This window comes from Camelina sativa, chromosome 15 (genome assembly GCF_000633955.1).
Source record: "Camelina sativa cultivar DH55 chromosome 15, Cs, whole genome shotgun sequence".
Classification (NCBI taxonomy): domain Eukaryota; kingdom Viridiplantae; phylum Streptophyta; class Magnoliopsida; order Brassicales; family Brassicaceae; genus Camelina; species Camelina sativa.
The window spans coordinates 1953991-1978726 of record NC_025699.1 but is presented as its reverse complement, the minus strand read 5'-3'; the positions used below and the strand labels follow the sequence as shown (position 1 = coordinate 1978726).

At 40.1% G+C, this 24736-nt stretch overlaps 5 protein-coding genes across 6 annotated transcripts; 1 reads left to right on the top strand and 4 right to left on the bottom strand.

Annotated features, from left to right (window-relative positions):
- On the bottom strand, positions 217-9043 carry LOC104744678. Its single transcript, XM_010465767.2, has 3 exons — positions 8613-9043; positions 2663-3289; positions 217-2241 (listed from the first exon to the last, which is right to left on the bottom strand). Exons 1-3 carry the CDS (start codon positions 8923-8925, stop codon positions 269-271), a joined length of 2913 nt encoding a protein of 970 aa, XP_010464069.1. The 5' UTR covers positions 8926-9043; the 3' UTR covers positions 217-268.
- On the bottom strand, positions 9312-14745 carry LOC104744676 (acyl-CoA-binding domain-containing protein 4). 2 transcript variants are annotated; one of them, XM_010465765.2, is made up of 18 exons: positions 14485-14745; positions 13987-14057; positions 13493-13556; positions 13330-13401; positions 13021-13215; positions 12845-12922; positions 12613-12723; positions 12428-12494; positions 12260-12321; positions 11860-11999; positions 11554-11680; positions 11364-11478; positions 11136-11224; positions 10913-10996; positions 10648-10830; positions 10232-10378; positions 9991-10050; positions 9312-9724 (listed from the first exon to the last, which is right to left on the bottom strand). In XM_010465765.2, the coding sequence occupies exons 1-18, from the start codon at positions 14641-14643 to the stop codon at positions 9539-9541; spliced, it is 2010 nt and encodes a 669-aa protein (XP_010464067.1). In that variant the 5' UTR covers positions 14644-14745; the 3' UTR covers positions 9312-9538. The 2 variants fall into 2 exon arrangements, with proteins under 2 accessions (XP_010464067.1, XP_010464068.1); XM_010465766.2 differs by having other exon boundaries at positions 13021-13212.
- Positions 14921-16414, bottom strand: LOC104744674 (psbP domain-containing protein 7, chloroplastic). Its single transcript, XM_010465763.2, has 3 exons — positions 16050-16414; positions 15737-15947; positions 14921-15324 (listed from the first exon to the last, which is right to left on the bottom strand). The coding sequence occupies exons 1-3, from the start codon at positions 16369-16371 to the stop codon at positions 15012-15014; spliced, it is 846 nt and encodes a 281-aa protein (XP_010464065.1). The 5' UTR covers positions 16372-16414; the 3' UTR covers positions 14921-15011.
- On the bottom strand, positions 16640-21059 carry LOC104744675 (sugar transporter ERD6-like 12). Its single transcript, XM_010465764.2, has 17 exons — positions 20887-21059; positions 20040-20102; positions 19774-19863; positions 19594-19653; positions 19420-19485; positions 19257-19322; positions 19086-19161; positions 18925-18989; positions 18760-18852; positions 18486-18566; positions 18300-18384; positions 18156-18199; positions 17980-18042; positions 17571-17684; positions 17301-17360; positions 17069-17183; positions 16640-16922 (listed from the first exon to the last, which is right to left on the bottom strand). Exons 1-17 carry the CDS (start codon positions 21028-21030, stop codon positions 16804-16806), a joined length of 1404 nt encoding a protein of 467 aa, XP_010464066.1. The 5' UTR covers positions 21031-21059; the 3' UTR covers positions 16640-16803.
- LOC104744673 lies at positions 22283-24502 on the top strand. The gene is made up of 2 exons (XM_010465761.1): positions 22283-22825; positions 22951-24502. Exon 2 carries the CDS (start codon positions 22995-22997, stop codon positions 24384-24386), a length of 1392 nt encoding a protein of 463 aa, XP_010464063.1. The 5' UTR covers positions 22283-22825; positions 22951-22994; the 3' UTR covers positions 24387-24502.

Below are 24736 nucleotides of genomic sequence, written 5' to 3'. Positions count from 1 at the left end.
ATATTTTTACACCTTGCTAACGTCTAAAATTGGTTTCTTGGTTTCGGTTATGTAAAAACTAAAAGTGAATATATTATCAATTTTTATTTCATTTGATTTGATGCAAATTAATTTTTCGTGGTAAAATAGGAAACCCAATAAAGTTAGAGATATAAACACATTCTGGTTTAGTTTCGGTTCAATTTGGTTTATATGTCAACTCCGGATATTGAGAGAGAGAGAGTACAAGTAAACCATACTACTGTAGAATCTAGTTATATGTACTATTTCATAAGGAATGATAAGGGACGTAACCCAACAAACCCGTGACGTTAGCCACAACATCGTTACACCTTGTTAATAGCTTTATCATCTGCTGGGAGATGTCCACCTTATGCTGCGACGGGTCTAATGGTGGCTCGACTTGATCCACTTCATTATTAGCAGCAGGCTTCGGTTTTGAGTTTTGCCAAGAGAGAGGAAGAATCGGAGGCAATGTTAACGGAACCGTGTTTTGACTAACATATTCCATAGCAACAGATGATGATGATGATGATGATGAAGAAGAAGCGTGATTTCCATTGTTTCTACCCGAAACTAAAAATAGTGTCTCTGTTTCTTTCCCACCCAACATGAATCTCACTCGTGCTGTTCTGTGGTTACCATTACCGTTCTTGCATGGTTTTTTCAAACAGGACTTGAGCTGGATGTTTGGTTGGCTAACTGGCGGTGTTTGCTCTAGCCGCTCGTTCAATGGTTCAGTGATTGGTTCGTCTGTCTTGGCTTTCTTCAGTTCATGATCTCCGGGTGCAGAGGAAGCATTCATGTCGCGGAGAAAGTATGTCACGTTCACGTTGCCAAAGATAGATTTGCTTCCTGATGCATATCTTAAGGCAGTCTGCGCATCGACTTTATACAGGAAGACAACACGGCAGGTCGAGGATTTCCAGGAAACTCTGATAGCTGATTGATCCAACTGTCCAAAGCGTCCAAACCTAGCCTTAAGCAGAGCGGTGGAAGGGAGAGACGTACCAGGAGGAAACATCATGACCAGCATTGTTGGCTCAGCGACCTTTGCAGATGGAGCCATCTTCTTTTCTGGTTGACCTATAGCCGGTTTGGCATTGATGGGGACTGGACCACTTCGGTCTCTTACTAGATTAAAGGGTGCAAGACTTGGTCTCTTCGTTGCTTCTTGGTTGGTTTTCTTGTCAGAAGCCATTGGTTTGAACTGATTGGTATTCTTTAGCTTTTTAGTTGATGGGACATCTTGTTGCTGGGCAGAGGAAAGGCGTTTTCTCTCGGAGTTGGAGTTTGATGTTTCATTGGTTCTGCTCAAAATTTTTGCACATTTTGACGGGTTTGTCGTGGAAGGAGATGCGGCCAAGCTTTTCTGGTAAACAAACGATCGGAAACGCAAAAAGAACTGTCTTACAACTCTAGTAGAACTTCTATCCGAGGATCCAAAGAAAGGGTCAAGCGACAGAGCTTGCAAATTACTCAACAGCGTCCGACCATCAAGTCTAGAGTTTCTCATAATCATCATATTGGAGTGTCTATTTGATGAATCTAATTGAGATGATTTCTTGGCCCAAGCTTCCCCAGAAGACAAAGCTTTCCTCTTATTTGGACTGTCACGGTTCAGCTCTGACCCAGATTCTTTCTTCATCTTCTTCTTCGGCTTTGGACGACCATTTCTTTCTTCAGAAAACCGTTTCAGGTCATTGCCTTTCTTTATCCCAACTCCTGCAGAACGTTTCCCCTCAATAAACGGCGGTAGAGCGCCTTGGTTAGATCTAGAAATTGTTCCAGTCTCATCTTGTTTAAGGCAGGTCATTGCTTCAAATTTCTCATGATCTGGAAGTAGAGTAGCTACTTCTCCCATTTTCACCTTTGATTCTTGAGATAGACCCTTGTCATCATCATGTGAGAGCTTTGAAACAGAGGATTTCTTTATAGGAATATCACCGGTTGAAGAGGTGAAGTTCACGCTGACATGCCCGGTCTGCTCATGTTTCCTGGGAGTTTGGAGATGTGGAGTCCTTCTCTGCAGTATATGATCCCCAGCTGAAGATCCGTCGATGCTCTGAAGCTCAAAAGATGCTTGGACCTGGCCAAATTCAACTGTCATATCACAAGCTTCCTCTCTTCTTTTGGGATGATATTTTTCTTGTTTAGTAGAATCCTTTACTTTGATAGCTTGTGTAGAGATCTTTGTGTTGCTCAGAGTTACTGCACTGACCAGTGAACCACTCAAGGGGGCTGTAAACATAAGCAACGCATGAGGAAAGATATAATCTATTCCAACCACCCAAAAACAATGTAAGTAAAGCAAAACAAAAAAGGTAAAATGACACGCCACATTGCGAAGCTGCTTTAAAATGCAGAATTTAAGAATCAAAGATATGCCAAGCCTTTTTTGAAGCATTCTAAGTATACAACTCTAAAAGGCTATAAATTCTACCAAAGGCCAATTTCAAGGATATCAAAGACGCAAAGCTCTCTGACTCGAGAAACAAACAAAAAAAAGCCTCAAAGACATCACCAATTTATAGAGTACCGCATCTCTGTGATACATAGGATAAAAGGTCCAATATAACTCCATCGAATCCAGCAAAATGAAGCAGAAATATTACAAAAATGTATTCAAAACAATGCCAGGATCGCTGAAAGGTGATGCTACCTCGAGGGGGTGCTCTATTAAGTGGTTCCTGTGTCGTCAGAGAAGATCTTGCCCTGAAGGCCTGCTCATAAGTTTCATCAAACTCCTCAAACACTGCCCTGCGGAAAGCATAAACCGCTACTCTCTTCTGGAAAGACTTGATGCTGTCTTCTGAATCATCACAACACTCTTGAGGTGCTAATGCACATCCCTTGACAAAAGCTAGAGTTTGAACAGATGAAAAACTATCTCTAGCTTTCTGAATCTGCTTAGAAGAGTAAACAGCTCGATGCTCGTAATCAGGCACATCAACAACAAAGTAACCTTTAAAACTAGTAGCCCTAAAGTTAGAAAGATTCCGACATTTACAAGTCAAACCAAGAGCTGACCTTCTACCAACTTCATCCATAGCTTCCTCAACAGCTTTTGCAAAGTGAATCGAATCAGTTTGCTGTGATTTCTCTGAGACATGAGGCTCAAAAGGAATAAGCTCAAAAGGATCAAACCAACCATAACTAGAATCTCCAAAGAAAGCAACTAAAACGTAACCCATCTTCTTCATACGACGAACAGAGGGAGACGCAAAAGCTTCATTGAATATTTGACCTGGCCACCAAGGATGTGACTTTACCTTCCCCCATACCATATCTGATGTGACCGCCGGACGCGGTCGTCTACCGAGTCGCACGGACGGACGGTCGCTGCGGACGGACGGAACGAAACTCTCTCGAGCCGAGGAATTTAGATGAGGCTTTCCTCGGACAAAGCTCGGAGATTTGAATCCAGTAAGGAAACAAACGGTGGATGCGAGAGATGAGCTGAAACGAACGAGCGGATCGAGAGATCCGGCCTTTGGTCTCGGCTTCGGTCGAGCAGTCTCGGTCGCGGTACGGACGATGCGGAAATCGATTCCCGGAGTTTGAAGGTAAACTGCGGGAACGGCTCTCGGCAACGCGGCGGTAAGAATCCTTGGTGATGCGGTAAGGATTCTCGGTGATGCGATAAGGAAGGTGGAGTGGAAGCGAAAGTACAACGAGCGGTAGGAACCGGACGTGATACGGTAGAGAGGGACGCGAAGGTGGTTTGATGCGACGACACACGGGAGATGGCTCGGCCCGTGATACGGTCAACTAGTCGATGTCGAACCCGGTTCGAGATCGGCTAGGGTTTCTCGGTAGTCAAGTCCCGGACTTGGACTAAGGAGAGAGGTGAGACAAGAACAAGATTCTCTCTTGTGAAATTTAATTCAATACTTCAAGTCTGCCTTTTACAATGAGGGTTTAGGCCTTTATATAGGAAGGCTTACAAATGGGAGACTCTAAAACCCTAGACACGCGGCCAGGATCTCATCCTTACACTTGGCCATAAAGCAAAAGCAAAAGTAAAACAAAGGAAAGACCAATCCAACGGTCATAGAAGGTTCAAGAAGAAATTCAAAGGAAGGGAAGGGAGAGAGATAGAAAAGCCACGTCATTGGCTGGACGCGGTGATAGGATCTTCACTTCCTTGGCTCCTAAACTTGTCAATGATTGTTTCCAAGTCATGAGCCAAGCGGGAACGAAGTGGAGATGCACTAGAGTTCGCTGCCTCGTTAAAACCTCTTTGGTAAACCCATTGGGACAAACCCAAAGTAGGGAAAAGAGTACAGCTCCTTCTAATGACTTAGGGGCGTCTTCACGCTTGCGCGATGGTGAAGACTCGCGAACTAAGCTTCCCAAAGCTGGTCGCAACTCAAGGCTCTTAAGTGGTGATGCTAGCCATGAGCCATTGGTGTGAGGGTTGAAGCTTGGATTGCAAAGCCCATTAGATGACTTTACTTGCTCCTCCTTGATGATCCTTGGAAACTAGTTGGTACCGCGCATCACTAGGAAGGCCGGTTCCAAGTTGTCGATAAGTGTCCGAGAGGCGTCCAAGTGTTGTCCGAGAGGTGGTTGAGAGACGTCCGAGAGAATCGAGTGTTCACGGCCGAGTGGTCGATCCCGTGATCACATCATTCCCTCCCTCTTATAGAAGTTTTGGCCTCAAAACTTTGCTCATCACCTGGATCAAAAAGGAAAACCCAAATCAGCAGCATCAAAAGGCCAACCGCGGTTTAATTTACCGGGATCAAAAGGAAACAGTAAGGCCTTAAGAGAAAAGGATAGGACTTCCCCGGTAAGGCCAGCGGCACTGGTCGCTCGGATCCCTTCATGAACCGTGGTTGCTTGCTGAGACTCTCCAGGATGCCACACATAAGTTTGATCCGCACCAAAGTTGGACAAATACATCGCCATATGACCTTGTGCGGTAACGGCCTTGGCGCTAAGGGTGGAGAAGGATGGCACGGTATAGGCGACTCCCAGCTGGAGCTTACTACTTGAAGTAGTCATGGACAATACCGAGTGAAAAGATCCATCAATGGCCATCTCCGGTGGCCTAGCTAACTTGGAACTCCCCATTACCGAGTGATTACCGGATATGACTTCAATTGCGCGGCCAGAATCTCCTTGGACTTCGGTTGATGGCTCGGTACGCGTCCTGGGTAAGGATTCGCGTACTATGGTCGGCTCCGGACGCGGCGGTCGAGTGTCGGTTAAGCCTCGATCGAGAGCGGTAAAGAGTTTTCCGTGGTCTGCGTAATGACCCGAACTTGGACCTCCGAGTGTAAGAACTTGTCGGTCTGGGGGCTCGGCTGGCTTCTCTACGATTCCTCCCGAGTTAATGACTTCTTCTGGACAGACTTGTCGATCGAAATCACGTCCTAGGCTCAGCGTACGGTTAGCTTGCGTCGTTGGTGCGGCGTTCTCAATCAAGTCGGTATTCGGCTTGTTCCGCGTCAAGTCACCTTGTTCCGGCTGATGAAGAACTCGCGGGACTGGTGTTGGTACAGTTACAAGGGCCGAGTGTTGGTGCCGTGATGATTCTCCCTGGGTGTAAGATCTCGCTGCCTGGCCCAACATTTCTCCAAGGTGTTGGAGTTCAGATCGGATAGAGATCAACTCGTCCGTGAAATTTGGTGCTCCGGGAGATTGCGCTGGCTTCCTTGCGGTCTGCTCCCTTGACTTAGTCCGAGAAACCACAATGCTCGCCTTGGCTTTATCTCGGTCGCGACTTGACGGATTGATCGGTGTTGCGCGTGGTGACCAGCTCGGAAGTCCTTGGTTCCGAGTGCGGCAAGCACTTGACTTGCTCGATGATGCGTGCGATGGAAAGGTTGGGATTGCTCGGGTGCAACTCGAGTATTCCTTCCGCGGCTCTCGATGATATGCGGACGGCGTATAGTAAGAACCCAGGTCATCATTGTCGGAGTCATCATAGCGGTTCGACCTTGGCTTGTTATAGCGCGTAGCTCGGGACATAGACGGCCAATAGCAGTCTGGTGATCCATGCTCGTGTTCCTCTAGTTCCGAGCCTTCTTCAAAGTCCTCTTGGTACCAAGACGCGTTCTCGGTAGTCGCTGGCTCCGGATCGGTACCAGTGTGTTCGTCGTTCCATGGCTCGTCCTCGGTGACCTCTTGCTCCGGACCAAAGTCATGATCTTCATCGTACCATGATCCCAACTCGGAATCGTTTCCGTCAAAATCCATGCTTGATCAGTATTGAATCGAGTGTTGCATACTGATCGCGGTCTTGGAAACGAAGTATGGTCGATGGTACGGACGGCTGTCGGAGATCGTCGATGGTACGGACGACTGTCGGATTTTGTCGACGGTACGGACGACAATCGGTGGTCGGCGTCGGTATGGACGACGATATAGATGGCTGGTACGGACGGTTCGTACGGACGGCCAACGATGGTCGGACGTCGGCACGGACGACTGAGACGGACGGCTGGTACGGCAGCTGACGATGTTCAGATGGCGGTACGGATAGCCGGCACGATTGGCTGATACGGATGGCCGATGATGTACGGTCGGCCGACGGGGGTCGGTCGATGACACAGTCGGCTGGTGCGGCAATGGTACGGACGGCCAACGGTTATCGGACGTCGGTACGGATAGCCGGTGTGATCGGCTGATACGGAAGGCCGATGACTCGTCCGGTGGCTCGATAGTGATCAGACGATGATACACAATACGCGATAAGGGCTTGGACGATGATACGCGGGTGATGATACGTGCTCTGGACGGTGATACGCGGATGGCTCGATCGGTGCTCGGTCGTGACGTGGCGATGGTACCTCGTCAAAGCAAAACGAATATTCGTGAGCAAAAACGCGTCCAAAACATGATGGATAAGATATTTATCTAGGCAGTCAATGATTGAGGACAGCAACACAAGATGACAAACTATGACTAAGCAAAAAGAAACCTACACGCGCCTAAAAGCAAACTCACGCACAAAAAGCAAAACTTTTTGGGACCACAACACAAACCCAAAAGCAAACGCGCTACTTTATCGATCTAACAAGTCCTAGGCAAGAACTATGACGAACAAAACTCAGAAATAAACAAAGCGACGACTCAACAAACGATCTATCGAGGAAACTAAGCATAAAACAAAAACTATCGGACCTAACGACGCTAAAGATGAAACTAATGAACCGCAAAGACACAAAAACGAAAGCTTTAACAAAGGAAGGAGTTTCTGGGTTAGAAAGACACAACCTTTGAGTCAGGAGCTTTTAGAGCTCTGATACCAAGCTGATGTGACCGCCGGACGCGGTCGTCTACCGAGTCGCACGGACGGACGGTGGCTGCGGACGGACGGAACGAAACTCTCTCGAGCCGAGGAATTTAGATGAGGCTTTCCTCGGACAAAGCTCGGAGATTTGAATCCAGTAAGGAAACAAACGGTGGATGCGAGAGATGAGCTGAAACGAACGAGCGGATCGAGAGATCCGGCCTTTGGTCTCGGCTTCGGTCGAGCAGTCTCGGTCGCGGTACGGACGATGCGGAAATTGATTCCCGGAGTTTGAAGGTAAACTGCGGGAACGGCTCTCGGCAACGCGGCGGTAAGAATCCTTGGTGATGCGGTAAGGATTCTCGGTGATGCGATAAGGAAGGTGGAGTGGAAGCGAAAGTACAACGAGCGGTAGGAACCGGACGTGATACGGTAGAGAGGGACGCGAAGGTGGTTTGATGCGACGACACACGGGAGATGGCTCGGCCCGTGATACGGTCAACTAGTCGATGTCGAACCCGGTTCGAGATCGGCTAGGGTTTCTCGGTAGTCAAGTCCCGGACTTGGACTAAGGAGAGAGGTGAGACAAGAACAAGATTCTCTCTTGTGAAATTTAATTCAATACTTCAAGTCTGCCTTTTACAATGAGGGTTTAGGCCTTTATATAGGAAGGCTTACAAATGGGAGACTCTAAAACCCTAGACACGCGGCCAGGATCTCATCCTTACACTTGGCCATAAAGCAAAAGCAAAAGTAAAACAAAGGAAAGACCAATCCAACGGTCATAGAAGGTTCAAGAAGAAATTCAAAGGAAGGGAAGGGAGAGAGATAGAAAAGCCACGTCATTGGCTGGACGCGGTGATAGGATCTTCACTTCCTTGGCTCCTAAACTTGTCAATGATTGTTTCCAAGTCATGAGCCAAGCGGGAACGAAGTGGAGATGCACTAGAGTTCGCTGCCTCGTTAAAACCTCTTTGGTAAACCCATTGGGACAAACCCAAAGTAGGGAAAAGAGTACAGCTCCTTCTAATGACTTAGGGGCGTCTTCACGCTTGCGCGATGGTGAAGACTCGCGAACTAAGCTTCCCAAAGCTGGTCGCAACTCAAGGCTCTTAAGTGGTGATGCTAGCCATGAGCCATTGGTGTGAGGGTTGAAGCTTGGATTGCAAAGCCCATTAGATGACTTTACTTGCTCCTCCTTGATGATCCTTGGAAACTAGTTGGTACCGCGCATCACTAGGAAGGCCGGTTCCAAGTTGTCGATAAGTGTCCGAGAGGCGTCCAAGTGTTGTCCGAGAGGTGGTTGAGAGACGTCCGAGAGAATCGAGTGTTCACGGCCGAGTGGTCGATCCCGTGATCACATCAATATCTCCCACTTCAAACCCATCCTTAGAAACTTTAGAATCCATTCTCTCGCTTGCAACATAATCATCGAACTCAGACAAGTAAGATTTGTAGTCCCGAACCTTCGAAGCCATCCCTGTGTTCTTCTTCTCATCATCACTTCTAGTGTCTGTAGCAAGCGAATCAAGCTCTATAAGGAAAGCTTCGGACTGATCAATCGCTTCCAAATTTTTACACGAACCATCATTATCAGTAAAAGAAACAAAACTATTACCAAAAACCCTAGCAGAATCCATATCTCTAACCACACTTGAACACTCGGAATTCAACCGCTTCATAACAAATTAACAATGACATCAAACCCCAGAAACAACTCGGAAGCAAGAAGATGTGTAAATTTGTTTATAATCCTGAGATTATTTTGAGCTGGAAGAGAAAATTTAAGAAAACCCCATGAGAGGAAAGGTGGAGAAGATGACAAAAAAAAAGAACTTGAGGTTGATAGGGACATGTTGGTAACTTTCCAGCGTCATGAATGATGATGCTCAACGGTTGAACCTTCACATCCAATACCAGGTCGCCACGTCATGTTCCTTTTTTTTTGTGGTAAAAACGTGATTTTTCGTCTTCTTACCCAATGAACTAAACTTAATTGAGGTGACTGGTGGAGTATTAAACAACTGTCGTAAACATCAGAATAATAATTTTTTGACACTTTCAAAAAGGTTAACAAAATATTCTGGGGATAACTTGTATTAAATAACAGAGAACTAACACGAATCAAAAGGTAATATAGAACAAAGCTCAAAAGATACGGTATTCAAATATCTTATTTGGAAGAAGAAGAAACCATGCGAGGGACTTGACAAAAAAAAAAAAGATTTCTCTCTATATATAAAATATATATTTCTTTACTCAAAAGAAAATGATATCAATTCTGTAAAAAAATTATCATGGCGAATCATCATCCTTCTCCTGAGGGCTTCCAGCGAGCCAGCCCCAGACGCCACCCGAGCTCTGTCGTTTTGCGTTCATTGCAGCTTGTTCAGATGCAGCCTTTTGACGCTGAAGGAGTTCCAGTTCCTTTTGTAGTGTTTCCAATGTTTGTAGCTTTTGCCTTAGCTCTGCAACATCAACCTGCAAACGATTGGTTCAAAGAACGAGACCATAATTAGATTTGCTTTGTTTTTCTTTTCATGATCCAACGTAGCTTCTTATCAACAGATGATAGAGAGATTAGTGATGGATCCACTGTTTGGAATGGATGTAAGTTCTAACCACCTAGATTCCTAAATCATCCCATACTTGAGTATATGTAGTGATTCAATCACAGGTTTCAGTTCACAGAGTTTCCATCTTCTGTAGGTTACAGTATAAAAGAGATGTGGCTACAGGTTTCATACCTCCAGTTTGAAACACCTTGACTGTTCGGCAGCAAGTTGGCCACGAACAGACTGAAGTTCCTATAAAATGTCAGTACAAAGTTATTTAGGTATATAGAGTATCAGAGAAAAATTCTGACATATTCAGATGATTAAATGTGAGTGAAATTGGAAGAGTTTGCTGCAACCAGTTTTTATGAACTATTGGTTCACCAATTTATTCATGTAGGTTTGTGTTTCGAGAAGATGATAGAATTATTACCTTGTATAAATCTGTATTTCGTGATTCTGCTTCTCCTAACTCCTGCCTTAGTTGGAGAGTCTGCATCTTCTCCTTGTTCAGTGATACCTCTAGTTCTTCTTTCTCGGATTTAAGAGTCGTGATAATGCGTTCGTTGTTTCCTTCAACCTGTGGGATTCATTACCCAAAAACAAAGTAAGAGCGAAAGAGATGGTGATGATCCGGACTGAACTATATCCTGTGTTGGTACAATGACTACCAGTACCATAAAATATTATATGCACCTTGATCCCACAAAAGTTCAAAACAGATACGCTGACATATTATTTCTATATAATATCGCAATAGATAGGTGCTATATTCAAATCACGAACAAATCAGAAGATGCTGCCATATTCAAATAGATTAAGGAGGAAAATTCTGACAAGAATATATACCTTTGATCCAGCGTTAACATTGTCCATGACGATTTCCCGTACTCTGCCTTCTTGGCTCACCTCAACCTCAGACTCAATGTCTCTGGTTGTGGCATTATTAACAGCAGAAAGACTACCTGGCAGAGGCGCTTCCAGAGTCTTTGTTTGCAATGTGGATTTGTGGCTTGGTTTAAGAAGATTAATCTACCACAAAGAAAGAATTAAAATCAGAACTAAATGCAAAATCAAGAGAAATGTACTTATAGGTTTAGATCACAGTCCCTACTTCGTTGTTGTAACGCCCATTGTATCCACCAAAAGCGACTAGCACATCTTCACCATTGTTAGAATTTACGACTAAACTTAATCCCTGTTAGAAAAGGAAAGGAAGGTGAAAACGAAATACACATGACTGATATTTTAGGAAGTCTTGAAAAGGCAACTAGCATTTTTCAGGAATGATTTGGTGAAAATTTTGTCTTGTCTAGTTTATCGGTTCATGTAAGTACCTCGCTAGCAAGAGGTACACGTCCTTGAACTGAAGCGACTACCGACCATGCAAGAGTTGACATGTTTAGTACAACACTCTCAGATGCTCCTGCAGTAATTTATTACAAACTCAGTCACCACGCAAAACAAAGCAACTAATCTATTTTCCCCAGAAAGGTTCCAGAGAAGGATAAACAGAAATGGTTGGGAAAAGGAGATAATTTCCATAGAAAAGAGCATGAACATACCACTCTTGTTATCACCGCCACCAACAATAAACCAGTTCTCCCCAATTGTCACGCCAGCATGTCCAGCTCTTGGCGTTGGTGCATCACCTTGTTGTGATGGTCTTGACCATTCCATCTACATGTGACAGTTATATCAGACGACAAAGAACGTTTGAGAACAGCAGAAAAATACACTCTTAGCTTAACTTACAGTCTGCAAATCAAGGACATGGAGATCATCGAAACAGGTTGCATGTGAGCCCCCACCAAAGATAAGAAGGTAACGTTCCGCATGCACTGCAGCAGCATGATCAGACCTCGGAGATGGAGATACACCCCTGCAATTTGAACAAGTTTCAGCCCTGAATTGCTAATCTTTCAATAAAGACTATTTAATTACTAAAAGAGATAGATGAAGGATTTCTAAATCTATTCATATTCTGGTTCTTTCTCTAATCCTAAATGGGTTTGACTTCTTCTGAAGAGAACAAAATGCAGAAACAACATAACATCTTACACGGCATCTATCTCATCCCAAGTCATCGTTTCTAGGTCAAGTATATGTAAATCGTTCAGAAGTGATCTCTTTGCATCTTGCCCACCAAATATCACCAAAGTTTTACCCACAATTGTGACCGACTGTCCTCCACGTGAAACCTGAAAGCAAGACATAATGACAAAGAAAGTCTCAATTTATGTAACCAAACTGCATATACGACTCCCAAATCAGAACGGAGAAGGTTTTGGATTCAGATGCAACTTAACCCTGAAGATAGTATGGGTGAATAAGGAAAGAAAACAACTATTCTTTTCCTGTCTCTTGTGACGGCCAAAAACTTGAATTGTTTATAATAATGGAATATTTCCGTGCAAAGGTAACGAAAAACAGAGACAGCATGAGAGAAGCGAAAATATACCGGTGGTTTTCCATATGTCTTTAGCATTGACCATGTACTGGTATGGGTATCAAAGACCTTCACTGTGATACGAGAACAGTAGAAAAATGATATGTAATCATTGAGAGTCCAGAAAACTCCTATAAGATATGTGCAACTAATCGTCTTCAAAGAATTATAAACACTAACCTTGGATAGATTCTGAGGGATCCTTTGTATGGCCACCGATAGACAGCAGATTGTTGTCCCATGGTATCTACAAAACAAGCAAAGAATACAAGTGAACATTTGTATGTATAGCTAGACTCTTCTTTGTTACCCTGTCTTGAATATTTCTAGGCAAGAAAGCCAAACGAGTGAATTTAAAATCTAACCAAAGAATGACCAGCACAAGGAGCTAATAATGTTGGAGTTGATGTTTCCTCTGATTCAGTTGCAACCTTGGTTTCAACTCTTGACCAAGTCCAGTTTTTTAAATCTAGAACCTGTATACATTTCACAGAAGCAACTGTCAGCGGGGATGGTATTGCCAAGCTACGTCAAAATGAAAATGAATATCTCAATTACATCATCAGCTTATGCTTAAGAATCATATAAGTAGCTTACATGAAGATCACCGAGGTAACGGCCATTATGATTTCCACCATATATATACATCTTATCTTGAATTACAGCTGCTCCATGCTGAAATGAATGTAATAAACATGACTCAGAAAATTCAGAAGATACATGAATGACAGGACGTTTTACTTATCATCCAAAAGAGAGAAAAAACTTAATACCTCGTAACGGGCTTTTGGCGGCTGACCTGATGTTTGGGGTGCCGTCCACTGGTTATACACAGAAACAGTATTTGACTCTTCTGAGACTACATCTTTATCTTGGGTTTCAGCCAATTGTCCATTCTCAGTGGAAATTGTCTTTGTCTCACCAAATGAGTTACCATTCTCAATAACAGGCTCTTCTTTCGTTCTCTGCTACAGAGAATGAATGCACTAAAAGACTCGAATACTTTTTTTCAGCCAAGCAAAAGATATGTGTAATATTTCCCATGGTTTGGACATCGAAACCTAAGGGATACAAAAACTTACATTAATTTGGACATCTACGACAGGATCTGGAATATCATTAGATGCCCTGGAGTACCAACCAGGATCGTCTTCCTGGTAAAAATTGAGCAATAGGGAAGAAATCAAGACTATGCTTGAGTAAATTCTTTAAAAAAAAATAAGTGTAGACCTCTCTGTCGGTTACCTCCAGAATTTTCACAAAGAGACGCATTGCCTCGGTGGAAGGCATGGTTCCAAGCTCCTGCCAACTAGGTATATATAAAAATGCTTCAGAACAGTAGCATGTGTTTCTTTCAGGAAAGTTCACTAGGACAACGTTAAAGGTTTGTTTTCCTTAAAAACATCCTAAGCAGTAACAACCTCGGTATCGTAGACCAAAACATAAGTAAGAATCTAGTTTTTTTCCACAGGAATGCAAATACAAATCCTGCATTTTTTAACTTTCCTCAAACAGCTAACACTAAAACCCCTCTGCGGTTCCCCTGATTAATGAGGCATCTGAAGTCTTCCACTCTAGTAATTGATGAAATCTAAGTATCTCCTAATAATATCTACCAGAAAAACTTCTTCCTACAACTATGATTCACAAATTCAAGCATAGAAACGTAAAAGAGACAGTGATAAATGCAAGAATGTTTAATCATAGATAAGTATTTGCAGACAGCAGGAAAATCTAACCTTCTCCATTTGCTTTGCTCCACAGGTCTCCATGCACTAGGTTTGGGAGTGTTGCATGGTCCGACAGTAGCCTGTATATATGATAAATCCAAGAGATCATCAACACTAAGCCTATCATAGCCAGGAGAAAAAGCTAAGTTTCTGACATTATAATCACATAACATGTTAAAGAATCAACTATAGATCTAAGCAAACTACGATTGAAGGACCAACTATACGTAAAATCTGAGTAATGAGACTACTTCAATCACGTTCCCAATCAAATCTCGGTCAACATTCCACTGAGAAGTTAAACAGTCAGCAATGGATCCTAACCAGGATCGGAATATAGCTAAATCAGACAAGTCAAGTGCGTCATTTCTAGGATCTGATAAGAATTCGAGGAGATGAATATGAATCGATGAACCAAAACAAAGAAATCAACATCGAAACCACCAGATCTCGTGAAATTCAAAACCTAAATCAACAATCGTAAGGTTGGAAATGGAAGTTGCTGACCTGCTGGTACAGCGCATAGAACAGTAGTGCAGTATCTTTGGAGAATTTCGAGCTGACGTTTTTCGCCGACGAATCAGATCCGTCGAGACCGACGTAAGATGCGGCGGCGTAGAACCTCTCCGGGTAAGCGGGACCAGAGGTTGCTCTAGCCATAGCCATTTTGTCTCTTTCTTCTGACTTCAACCGCGGATTTGATCGGAGATTGCGAAGCCCAGGAAGCAGAGATGTGGGCGTTTTCTAGTTTCGTTTGTTTTTTTAAAGATGCAAGTTTTTATTAAAAATATTTTTAATTAATTTAAAAAATATTCTCAACATTTAAATATTTTAATTAATCAAAATTTTGTAGTAATTGCTAGGTGCAGTGTTTATATAGCGGCACGATCAATAAAACACATGATTATAGTTGTCTCTTTGGTATTTTTTTACTTGTAAAGTCTAGAATCAACATGAGATTTGTATGATACTGAACAAACAAAATAAAATTGTAATGTGTTGTTTCTTTTTTGGTGTTTACAATTTGTTTACATTTAAGAAATAATGTTGAACGATTTAGCAGTAGTGTAAATTTCCGATCTCACGTCCGACCAAGCTGACTCTGGAGCTTGAGCGTTCAGTGTATAGAGACGGCCACCGTGAGCGCAACAAATGGCTACATTATGCCGTCTGAAAACGGGTGATTCGACTTTAAACTCCAACTCATAGTACTTCAAGTTTCTCTCTGAATCTTGTCTGAGATTAGATTCTAGCAAAGTTCCTTTTAAATCTGTTCGTTGACCAGATCCTGTCACCGTTCTTACTATTGCTACTCCTACTTCTTTTGGCCCTCCAAATGCTTCGATCCTATACATCATAAACAATAAACACTTCATAAAGCAATCATTGTTTTGATTGTCTTCAAATTTTTTTTTTTTTTTTTTTTTGAACAACCAATTTTGTCTTCAAATAAAATGCCATTTATTCACAAGAAAATATTGATATTCTGAGAACCGGTCTAGGTGCTACACAACTTTAAAATCGATCTTCAACACTTCTAGCTAATCGGTCTAGGTGTCTACACCAACTTATGTATTCACATTGACATAGAGATTGTTTCAATATAAACATATACTAGATGTAGTGAAAATTGTAACTTGAAACTAGTGAGACCATAAAACCAATAGATCTAGCTAGTTTAAAGTTGTTTGTCTTGCAAAATCGTGTAAACCATATGAACAATGCAAAATCTACAAAAATATATACGAACGATACTTACGAGAAACTGGGTGAGACAGGGGAGACGATAACACTGACGTTGAGCTCACCGGTCGAACCGGGAGGTCCGAATGCAACAACCGGTTCATTTACGTTTTTCCGGCGAATGTTTCTTGTTGGAGGAAGGTCTAGCGATGTCTCACGTTCTGACTTCTCCGCCGCTCTATACAAAAGCGTCTGGTCTCCAACCCACGTAACCGGATATATAAATTCTGTGATCATATATACAAAAGTTGTAAATTAATTTAATTTCACAACAAACCGGATAATAAATATAAAATCTTTAAACCGGAGAAATTGGATGACTTACTAACCGAATCCTTGAACCGTGTCGATACATCTGCTATACCCTCCAATCGGATAAACGACATCGAGTTTCAGATTCCGGCCGAGTTCCGGCGATAAACCGAGTACAAAACTCGTTATACCACAAAAATTGGCACCAACCGCAAGAACAGAGGACGATCCTACACCCAGAAGAAAGCGACGGTTGAATTTCTCAGCCAGCGGAGAAAACTCCTCGGCCGGAGTAGTTTTCCGATCACCGGGGAATTGTTGAGCGACCAAGAAGTTGGAGAGTTTAGCATTCATAGGTTGTGATGAGTGTAGTAGAGAGAAGTAAGGTTTCAGAGACATATCTTTTGTTATTTTTGTTATTTTTAAGTGAGAGGTCGTCGTTAAGTGTTTGCCGAACGGTCGACTCTCTCTCTTATCACCTGCAGAGCGTGTTTAAAACGACGACGTTTGTAGGTTCTCTCATTTGACAACGTGGCTCTTTTTTTGTTCTTTTTCTTTTCCAATTTCTTACCATCCACACTAATTTACAGTCACATGTACCATCATTATACTTGTGCATATCATCATCTGAATTGGAATCTGAATTTTGTTACAAACCAAAAAAAAATAAAAATAAGTATACATTATTTTACAAAAATAAATCTTATGAATTAAATTACACAATGGAAACTTTATACTACTAAAATTAGCAAAGGATGTAGAATATTATATATATATCAACCTTTTAATGCATTAAATATATCTCTGATGATGAACGGTTCATCATGAACCCTAAACATTGCCAAACGACTGTTGGATTTCTTCTAACGTCAATCCTCGAGTCTCCGGCACCAACCACCATGTGAATACAACTGTTCCTCCACATACTGCAGCGGATATTATAAATGTCCCTGCAATTTATTTTTATAAACACACGATCAATTAACATCTTCTTTCTTCTTCTTCTTTATTTTTTTTTTTATTTTTTGATCTATTCCAAAATCATTTTGAAATCGAACAAGGATTATATGTGTATAGTATGTTTTATGTTACTCACCTGTTTGGCTCCAAAAGAACATAAAATTGAAACAATAGTTGGCGATCCAACCAGTGAACCAATTGGTAATGGTCACTAAACTCCCAGCTAATACCTTTATATCCATTGGAAATATCTACCAAGAATATAATTAACATAAATCATATTAGCAAAATGATGATCATTTGAATAACATTATCATTATCCAAAAAAGAGAGTAAAAAAGAATATGTTTGCTCATGTGTACACGTACCTCAGACATTATAATCCACGGCAACGCTCCCATCCCAATTGCAAACATCATCGTAAATGACTGTTTGAATTATAAATCGTTATAGCTTGTCACAGTTTTTGAAATGTAATCAATATGTATATATGATTCTTTCTGCGTTTGGTTTTCACACTTGATCAAATAGAGTTGCCTAGCTAGTTTGGTTTAATTATAACTCATGAGATACAGTTTGATAAAATTTACAAGTTTATATATTAGACTGAAAATCAAACTATAAAGTGAAAAACTTACCAATATTCCAATGAAACAGAGAATTGGAGTAATTTTTCCAAGCTCCGGGTTATCTTTAACTCCAAACGCTACTGCTAATGTGATACAGCTCAAACATAACCCAGATGCTGAAGCCTGCAAACTCGATGTATTAAATTTACGTTAGATCAACTAACCTCTAAAAAACACTTTTTGTTAGCCGTTTACTTGACTACAGTCACTATACTATAGGATCACTTTAATTTATCTTAATTAAGAGTGTTTGGAATGCACCACAACGGCGCCATATGAACTTTTTATCCTTGTTTCATTTCAGCATGAGTTTCTTTTTCACTAATTGCCTCTAAGTATCCAATTAACGACTAATGCATGATCAATTAATTAAGAAAACAAAGATAGAATAGTAGAAAATGTGGTATATAATTCTAACCATAAGAAGTGGACGTCTTCCCCATCGATCCACGAGGAGTAGACCCATAAAAGATTTTGGTACCTATGCATGATCATTGCAGTCAATGACGCAATCATTGCTAGGACGATAATATATACTGTATTTGGGGGTCAAAATGCATTTAAAATTAGAAAATCCTAATAATTTTTACGTACGACGATAAAGGACAACACCATCATCCCGATCCGAGCAGGAAACCCTAAAAGATAAAAAAGTGTTAATTAGTTTATTATATTCTAAATGAATTAAAAACAATTTATTAGTACATCTTAATGAAGATAGAAAATAAATGTGATTACCGGCATGATTAAATATAGTGGTTCCGTAACCACCTAGTCCAGCCGATCCACAGAACTGTTGCATAACCATCAAACCTATGCCTATCTAAACACAATAAAACCGAGTCCACAAAAAAAATCGAATAATTGGTTATTGAGTAGTTATTTCATGAATGGAAATATAAAACCCTTGTTGATATATCTTACTGTAAGTTGATGAGCATATTTCTTTTTGAAAAGGGTACGAATGCTGATATTCGACCTTTGTTTCGAAGCTTCAACTGAAATCTACAAATTTTACACAAATACGAGCTGAGTGAGAATTTGAAGATAAAAGATAAAAACTTTTTTTTTTTAGTTTCTTAGGTAACTAGTTCATTTTTTTTCTTTTCTTTTGGTGACTAATTTGAATGAACATCTAAATACGGGAATTATATATTTAATGTTTTGGAAAAAATATGAGAATGAATTATATGGGTACCTTGATTTCACAAGCTTCGGGCACAATATCATAGTTTGGTCCTCGTAACTTTTGAAGAACTACTTCAACTTCTTTGTCACGGCCGTTTTTCGCCTATAAATATGATGCTCATATATCATTATCTCTTTACAATAATCATGTTATATATATATTTATATGACTAACCAGCCATCTCGGAGACTCAGGTATGAAGAACAAACCAATAACTTGTATCCAACATGGAATACTACCTGGAAATTAAACGGATTTTAGTTAGAAAACAAATAAAAATGAGGAGAATTGAAACTTGAAAAAATAGGGATAGTATAGATGGGAATGAACCACACCGATTAAGGCTAAAGTTCTCCATGGTACGAAATTCCCAAAGTAATATACGATTGCAATTCCAAAGTTTTGCATCAGCTGCGAAGTACTAATTTTAGTGTTATATAAGTCAAACTAATGTATAAATGATTAAATAATTATATCTGAAATTCGAGTTTAGATTGGTAAGTCACCTGATTGCTAAATGTAAAAGCCCCTCGAACGTGTTTGGGTGTTATTTCGGCAACATATACAGGAATCTACGATCAATTTCAGTTAAAATAAAAAAAAAACATTAGTTGGAAGTAAATATAATTACGGTTTGGGACTAAAATTGTAAGGAATCTTTGTGTTTACCACGTAGCTAACGAGACCAACTCCAATTCCCACCAAAATCCGTCCCATGTCAAGCCAAATAATATCCTGTGTCAAAATAATTTTGAAAGAAAAATTTGTTTTGTAGCTATACTAGTCTATTTGAAGTTGCACAAAAATTAGTAAGTAAGAATATTAGATGGGTATGAGGGAAACCTTGGCTAGTGCAATTGCAAGCCAACCAGTTATGCAGAATAAATCAGCGAGCCACAACGTCTAAGCAAAATTGTGAGAGAACAAAAAAAAATTGTGTGACGGTTTAGAATTTTACGATATAATTAATAGTTAGAGGCATATATGACAAAATAGAATAAGAATAATGCATGAATACTTCACCATTTTATAGCCGAAGGCAGCTGCAGCTTTGGCGCTGAATATTGAACCGAACATTCCTCCAAACGTCGAGAGCGAACCAAACAGCGAAAACTGTAATAAATTTACGTTAAAATAACCATAGTTATCTCAAATCATGATATGAAGGCGTATAGTAGTCAATTTTAACCAAATAGTTCCTCTTGTAAAATTGGAATATTTACTTGAAAAAATCCACAAATTTTTGTTTTGAAAGTAAAGAAATGTAATATTGAAACATGTGGACTTACTTGTGAGAGAGAAAGATCCAAGTCTGTCATAATGGAGTGCATTGTATCTGCAGTATAACCCATCTGTGTACCATATAAATTGATTGAAAAAGTTGTATATATCAAAAAAATGATTGAAATGATCTAGTTACATACATACTCTCAGTTTACCACACCATTCCTTGAAAATATCTCAATTATTGTACTGTATGTGTGGTTAGAAACTCCAAAATAAAAGATATGTACGTAGTGGTCCAATCCAACATTTTCGAGGTCCACACAGAACTTATCGGTTAGATTTAAACTCCAATTATTATTCCAAAAATAATGGCTTTCTTTAAAAACAACATTTTAACCCAAAAAAAAAAAATCAAAAATTCATGACTCTAAAATTATAACATTTTTCTGTTGACAAAAAAAAAATTAGTCCTAAAAACTTAAAAAATTTAGTGGCATGAATCTTTTTTGCTTAATTTGTTAGCTACATCTCCATAGAGAGAGATTGCATATCGTCATGTATCGGAATGTTATTTCCGCTTCCCTTAATAAATAATAAATACTTACGACCTAGCAGTATTGGTTAAACACTTAAACAACAAAGATGTTTTTTTTTTTTCTCTTTTCTTTATTAATTGTGTTATTTGTATACAAATATTTTCTAGACAACAACTTTTTAACAAAAAAAAAACAAATTTAAATTTAATGACCTTTAAAGTATAACAATTCTCCTAAAGAAATAAATAGTCCTAAAAAAGTTAAGAAATTATAAGTGTCATGAATCTCTAGCTTAATTAGCTTATTTGTCCTATACATCTACATCTGACTTTGGTTCTATTAGGAAGAGAGAAAGAGAGAGATGGGTACGTACGGCAGCGCCATAGGTGAAGGAGGCGGAGACAATGATGAAGGTGGAGAAGAAAAGAAGTGGAGTTGTGTTTGCATTGATCTCTTCGTCGTTTACCAGTAACAATCCTTTCTCCGTAGCATCCTCTTCTCCCTCCATTTTCTCCATTCAAACCCTAATAATTAAGAAAAAGAATAAAGAAAGAGATTTTACATTTCCGTGAGCCAGAATGTTATTTATAGACTACCACAGTATAGTAGTATTGTTGTTTTTTAACCACAGAAATGGAAAGAAATATCATGATATTTTTGTGTCGACGTCGTAGATCAATCTGTCATTTATTTCTGTCTCGGTTCATGACCACTGTTTGTATATTAACCAACGTACCGTGTTTGTTATATTTCGGGTTATTTTCTGGTTTAAGGTTCCGGTCTGCTTTGGTCATCACTATTCAATAGTACTATTCATCTAACTATTTAATTTTGAATAAATGTGTTCCTCCAACCATAAAGTTGGATTTTTAGCCCAAGGGGTCGTCCTCGGGGGGTCAAGTTACCGGATTTGCTTTTATACGAATTTATGGGAGTACACGACAGACGAGAACACATCCAACTTGAGAAAAACGTTGAAGTGATATAATAATAATGGGTTAATCATTTTCGTAAAGAAAGAAACTACTAGTAAAAGGAGAGAACAACGGACACGTCTGGTATGAATGACCACATAGCAATGTAAGCGTGTACAAGAACGTTGAGTAAACAAATTTTATTCTCGTTATAACTCTCTCGTCATATCAATCCAATCAGAATTTGTTTTTTGATTTACGCTGTAGAAGTTTACTCTGATTTTTGTATATTTCTCTTTCCCTACTTTACTCCACTTTACGTACCCTTATCATTATTAGGCTTTAAAAAACCAACCAAATCACACCCGTCATCTTTAGTAGTGGATGGACATCACATGCTACTGTCTCTCTTGTTGTCGTGAATTGACGCTACGGCGGGGTTCATTTTATAATGTCGATAGCTAGGTTTGATAATATTTTGGAGTTTAGAGTTTTTCCCAGTTCTTCTAGTTAATTCCAATTTCCACATTACTACAAAAATTTGGGTCCCATAAAAACGACGTTGGATGTTGATTGGAACAAGAAGCCCACAAAAAAATTACAAAATTAAAGAGTTGGTGTAATTTGTCAACGTAAAGTAGGTAAGATTGGATATGAAGAGAGAGACGTATTCAAACTTCCAACAAACTTTCACATCAATCATCGTCATGATGCTGTTAAGATCTCTTTTATTTGAAACCCACAAAAGAATTGACGGGACGAGATAGCCTGCCGAGTACGCAATACGATTATTGTCTTATATATATTGTTAGTTTGTTTATATGTTTACACACAGTCACACACTATGTAGCAAATCAATTAGTATATCTTAATAACCAACTTTTCGAGGGTTTTGGTCTTTTATACATTTTCATTTTTTTTAAGGTATGAATGATATACACACATGACACATGAATACTTTTTTGCCATATATGTAAAGTATGCATGTTGGTGTTATTATCACTTATGGTTGACTTTTGAATTTTATATATATTGAAAGACGCAGAGAATGAGAGAATACCGAATATTAAGGAATTAGGCACGTTGGTTGGTGTGTTAAAGGTATAAGATAGGGAGACACTCAGTGTAAGTGGGTTTTGTCCTAATAACTTAGTCACAATAAGTCAGCTTTAGGCTTAAGCTTTAAGTATCTCCAGCTCCTTAATTCTTCAAGCAGACACAAAACACACACACTTTTTCTCCGCAGCTCTCGGATCTCTAGATTCAAATAGCGTTTCAGCTTTGAGGTTGAGAAACAAAACTCATGAATCTCTTCAACTTTTGCTGGAGAAACCAGAGAGGAACATATCTTCCGAGGTTTCCATCAATATATCAAGGCTGCATATATCTTCGTACCTGGTAATACTTAATGTTTTTTTCCCTTCACCTATCATCACGTTGGGACAGTTTTGCTCTGTTTAGTTCTCTCTAGAAAATGTGATTAGAGCTAGCGAATCGATTTACACTTTACTCTGTTTTGTCAGATAAATCACTGAGAGACATTAACTCTTTTGGTTAAGAAGAAGAAATGGGGAGATCATGTTTGCCTAGATGGCGATTAGGAAGACTAATGGCAGGGTTACAAGTGATCTTAGGGTTAATAGTGATCACTGTGAGCTTCTCATGTCTCTATAGATTCCATTCCGCTGGTTACTTCTTGCACAACGAAGACATTTGCCGCAATATTTACACAATCAAAGAAGTCAGCAACGAAGGGTTTGATCTAAAGGCGCTGCACGATCGTGTTGATGAAGTACTAGAAAAGATGGACAACTTGTACGAGAAGCTAGAGAAGACTGTGAAAGAGATGGAGAAGAGCAAAGACGGAAGCAAGCAAGAGATCAAGAAGTTTCTTGAAGATGAAGTGATGAAGCCATTTTATTATGCTCATATCGGATTAAGGCAAATCCGGTTACCTAAACCCGAAGGAATCAGGAACACAACGGAGAAGGAAGAGCCTTTGATCAATAAGTTTCTCATTGAGGAGATAAGGAAGTACATTACACCAAAGGATAATAGGGTTGGGAAGATAAACATGTTTGGAACAGAGAGAGTTTTCAACACTATTGGTCATGCTTGTGTGTTGATGAAGAGGGAGCTAGAGAAGTATATGGATTATGATATTGGAGCGTATTGTGATGATGACTGGAACTTAGCACAGAAGTTGATACTTAGCGGGTGTGATCCGTTACCTAGAAGACGATGCTTAACAAGAGCATCAATGACTTACCAGAAACCTTATCCGATCAATGAGTCATTATGGAAGCTACCTGATGATAAAAACGTAAGATGGGGAAACTACCAATGCAGGAACTTCGCGTGTTTATCAAGCAAGAACCCTAAAAGGGGTTACACGAAATGCAGTGGATGTTTTGAAATGGAGAAAGAGAGTGAGAAATGGGTCAAGAACAGTACTTTGTTAGTTGACTTCATGATTGATGATGTTCTGAGAGCGAAGGCAGGTGAGATTAGGATTGGATTGGATTATGGTGTTGGGACAGGGACATTTGCAGCAAGAATGAGAGAGAAGAACGTGACTTTTGTCACAACTGCTTTGAACTTGGGAGCTCCTTTCAGTGAGATGATTGCTTTGAGAGGTTTGATCCCATTGTACATCTCCATGAACCAGAGGCTACCGTTCTTCGACAATACAATGGACATGATTCACACTGCTGGATTAATGGATGGTTGGATCGACCTTCTTCTGATGGATTTCGTGTTATATGACTGGGATCGAGTGCTGAGACCGGGTGGGTTGCTGTGGATTGATAGATTCTTTTGTAAAAAGAAGGATCTTGATGATTATATGTACATGTTCCTGCAGTTTAGGTACAAGAAACACAAGTGGGCTATTTCACCTAAATCAAAGGATGAGGTTTATCTCTCTGCATTACTCGAGAAACCTCCTCGTGCCATCTAAGGAAAAACAATATAAAGTTTAAGCTTTCAACGTTTGTAATTGACATTCTTACTCATCTGATTGTGTAATCCTTGTTTTAATTGAATACAGTAGACTGTCAGCTCTGTTTCACTTTACTCGATAACTTAAACTGAGACTACTTTTCTTATATACATTGAAAGTGGCCAAAGCCAAAAAAGTAGGAAAAATGGGCATTTTAGCGGTTTCTACACGACATTGATGGAGAATGATAATGTAAGCATAAACATCAGTTTAAGTTACAGAACCAGTGGTTCACTAACAAAAGCCCCTGAATAAGCCACACGCTTGTTCAGCAACTAAAATACCTCTGGTCAAGCTGTTATCTTGAA

Bases quoted from the DNA above. Each gene is read 5' to 3' on its own strand.
- LOC104744678 (XM_010465767.2), bottom strand. From the start codon at position 8,925: ATGAAGCGGTTGAATTCCGAGTGTTCAAGTGTGGTTAGAGATATGGAT. The intron at 3,290-8,612 runs ATATTGATGTGA...CGGTCACATCAG, and splicing joins GGATGGGTTTGAAGTGGGAG to ATATGGTATGGGGGAAGGTA. The intron at 2,242-2,662 runs GTAGCATCACCT...TTATGTTTACAG, and splicing joins TAATAGAGCACCCCCTCGAG to CCCCCTTGAGTGGTTCACTG.
- LOC104744675 (XM_010465764.2), bottom strand. From the start codon at position 21,030: ATGGAGAAAATGGAGGGAGAAGAGGATGCTACGGAGAAAGGATTGTTA. The intron at 20,103-20,886 runs GTACGTACCCAT...TATGGTACACAG, and splicing joins CCTTCACCTATGGCGCTGCC to ATGGGTTATACTGCAGATAC. The intron at 19,323-19,419 runs GTAAACACAAAG...AATTGATCGTAG, and splicing joins TTGGTCTCGTTAGCTACGTG to ATTCCTGTATATGTTGCCGA.
- LOC104744676 (XM_010465765.2), bottom strand. From the start codon at position 14,643: ATGGCTATGGCTAGAGCAACCTCTGGTCCCGCTTACCCGGAGAGGTTC. The intron at 12,923-13,020 runs GTATTAAGTTTT...CATTCATTTCAG, and splicing joins CGCCAAAAGCCCGTTACGAG to CATGGAGCAGCTGTAATTCA. The intron at 12,495-12,612 runs GTTAGATTTTAA...CTTGTTTTGTAG, and splicing joins CTTGTGCTGGTCATTCTTTG to ATACCATGGGACAACAATCT.
- LOC104744674 (XM_010465763.2), bottom strand. From the start codon at position 16,371: ATGTCTCTGAAACCTTACTTCTCTCTACTACACTCATCACAACCTATG. The intron at 15,948-16,049 runs GTTAGTAAGTCA...ATATGATCACAG, and splicing joins CGACACGGTTCAAGGATTCG to AATTTATATATCCGGTTACG. The intron at 15,325-15,736 runs GTAAGTATCGTT...TATGATGTATAG, and splicing joins CCTGTCTCACCCAGTTTCTC to GATCGAAGCATTTGGAGGGC.
- LOC104744673 (XM_010465761.1), top strand. From the start codon at position 22,995: ATGGGGAGATCATGTTTGCCTAGATGGCGATTAGGAAGACTAATGGCA.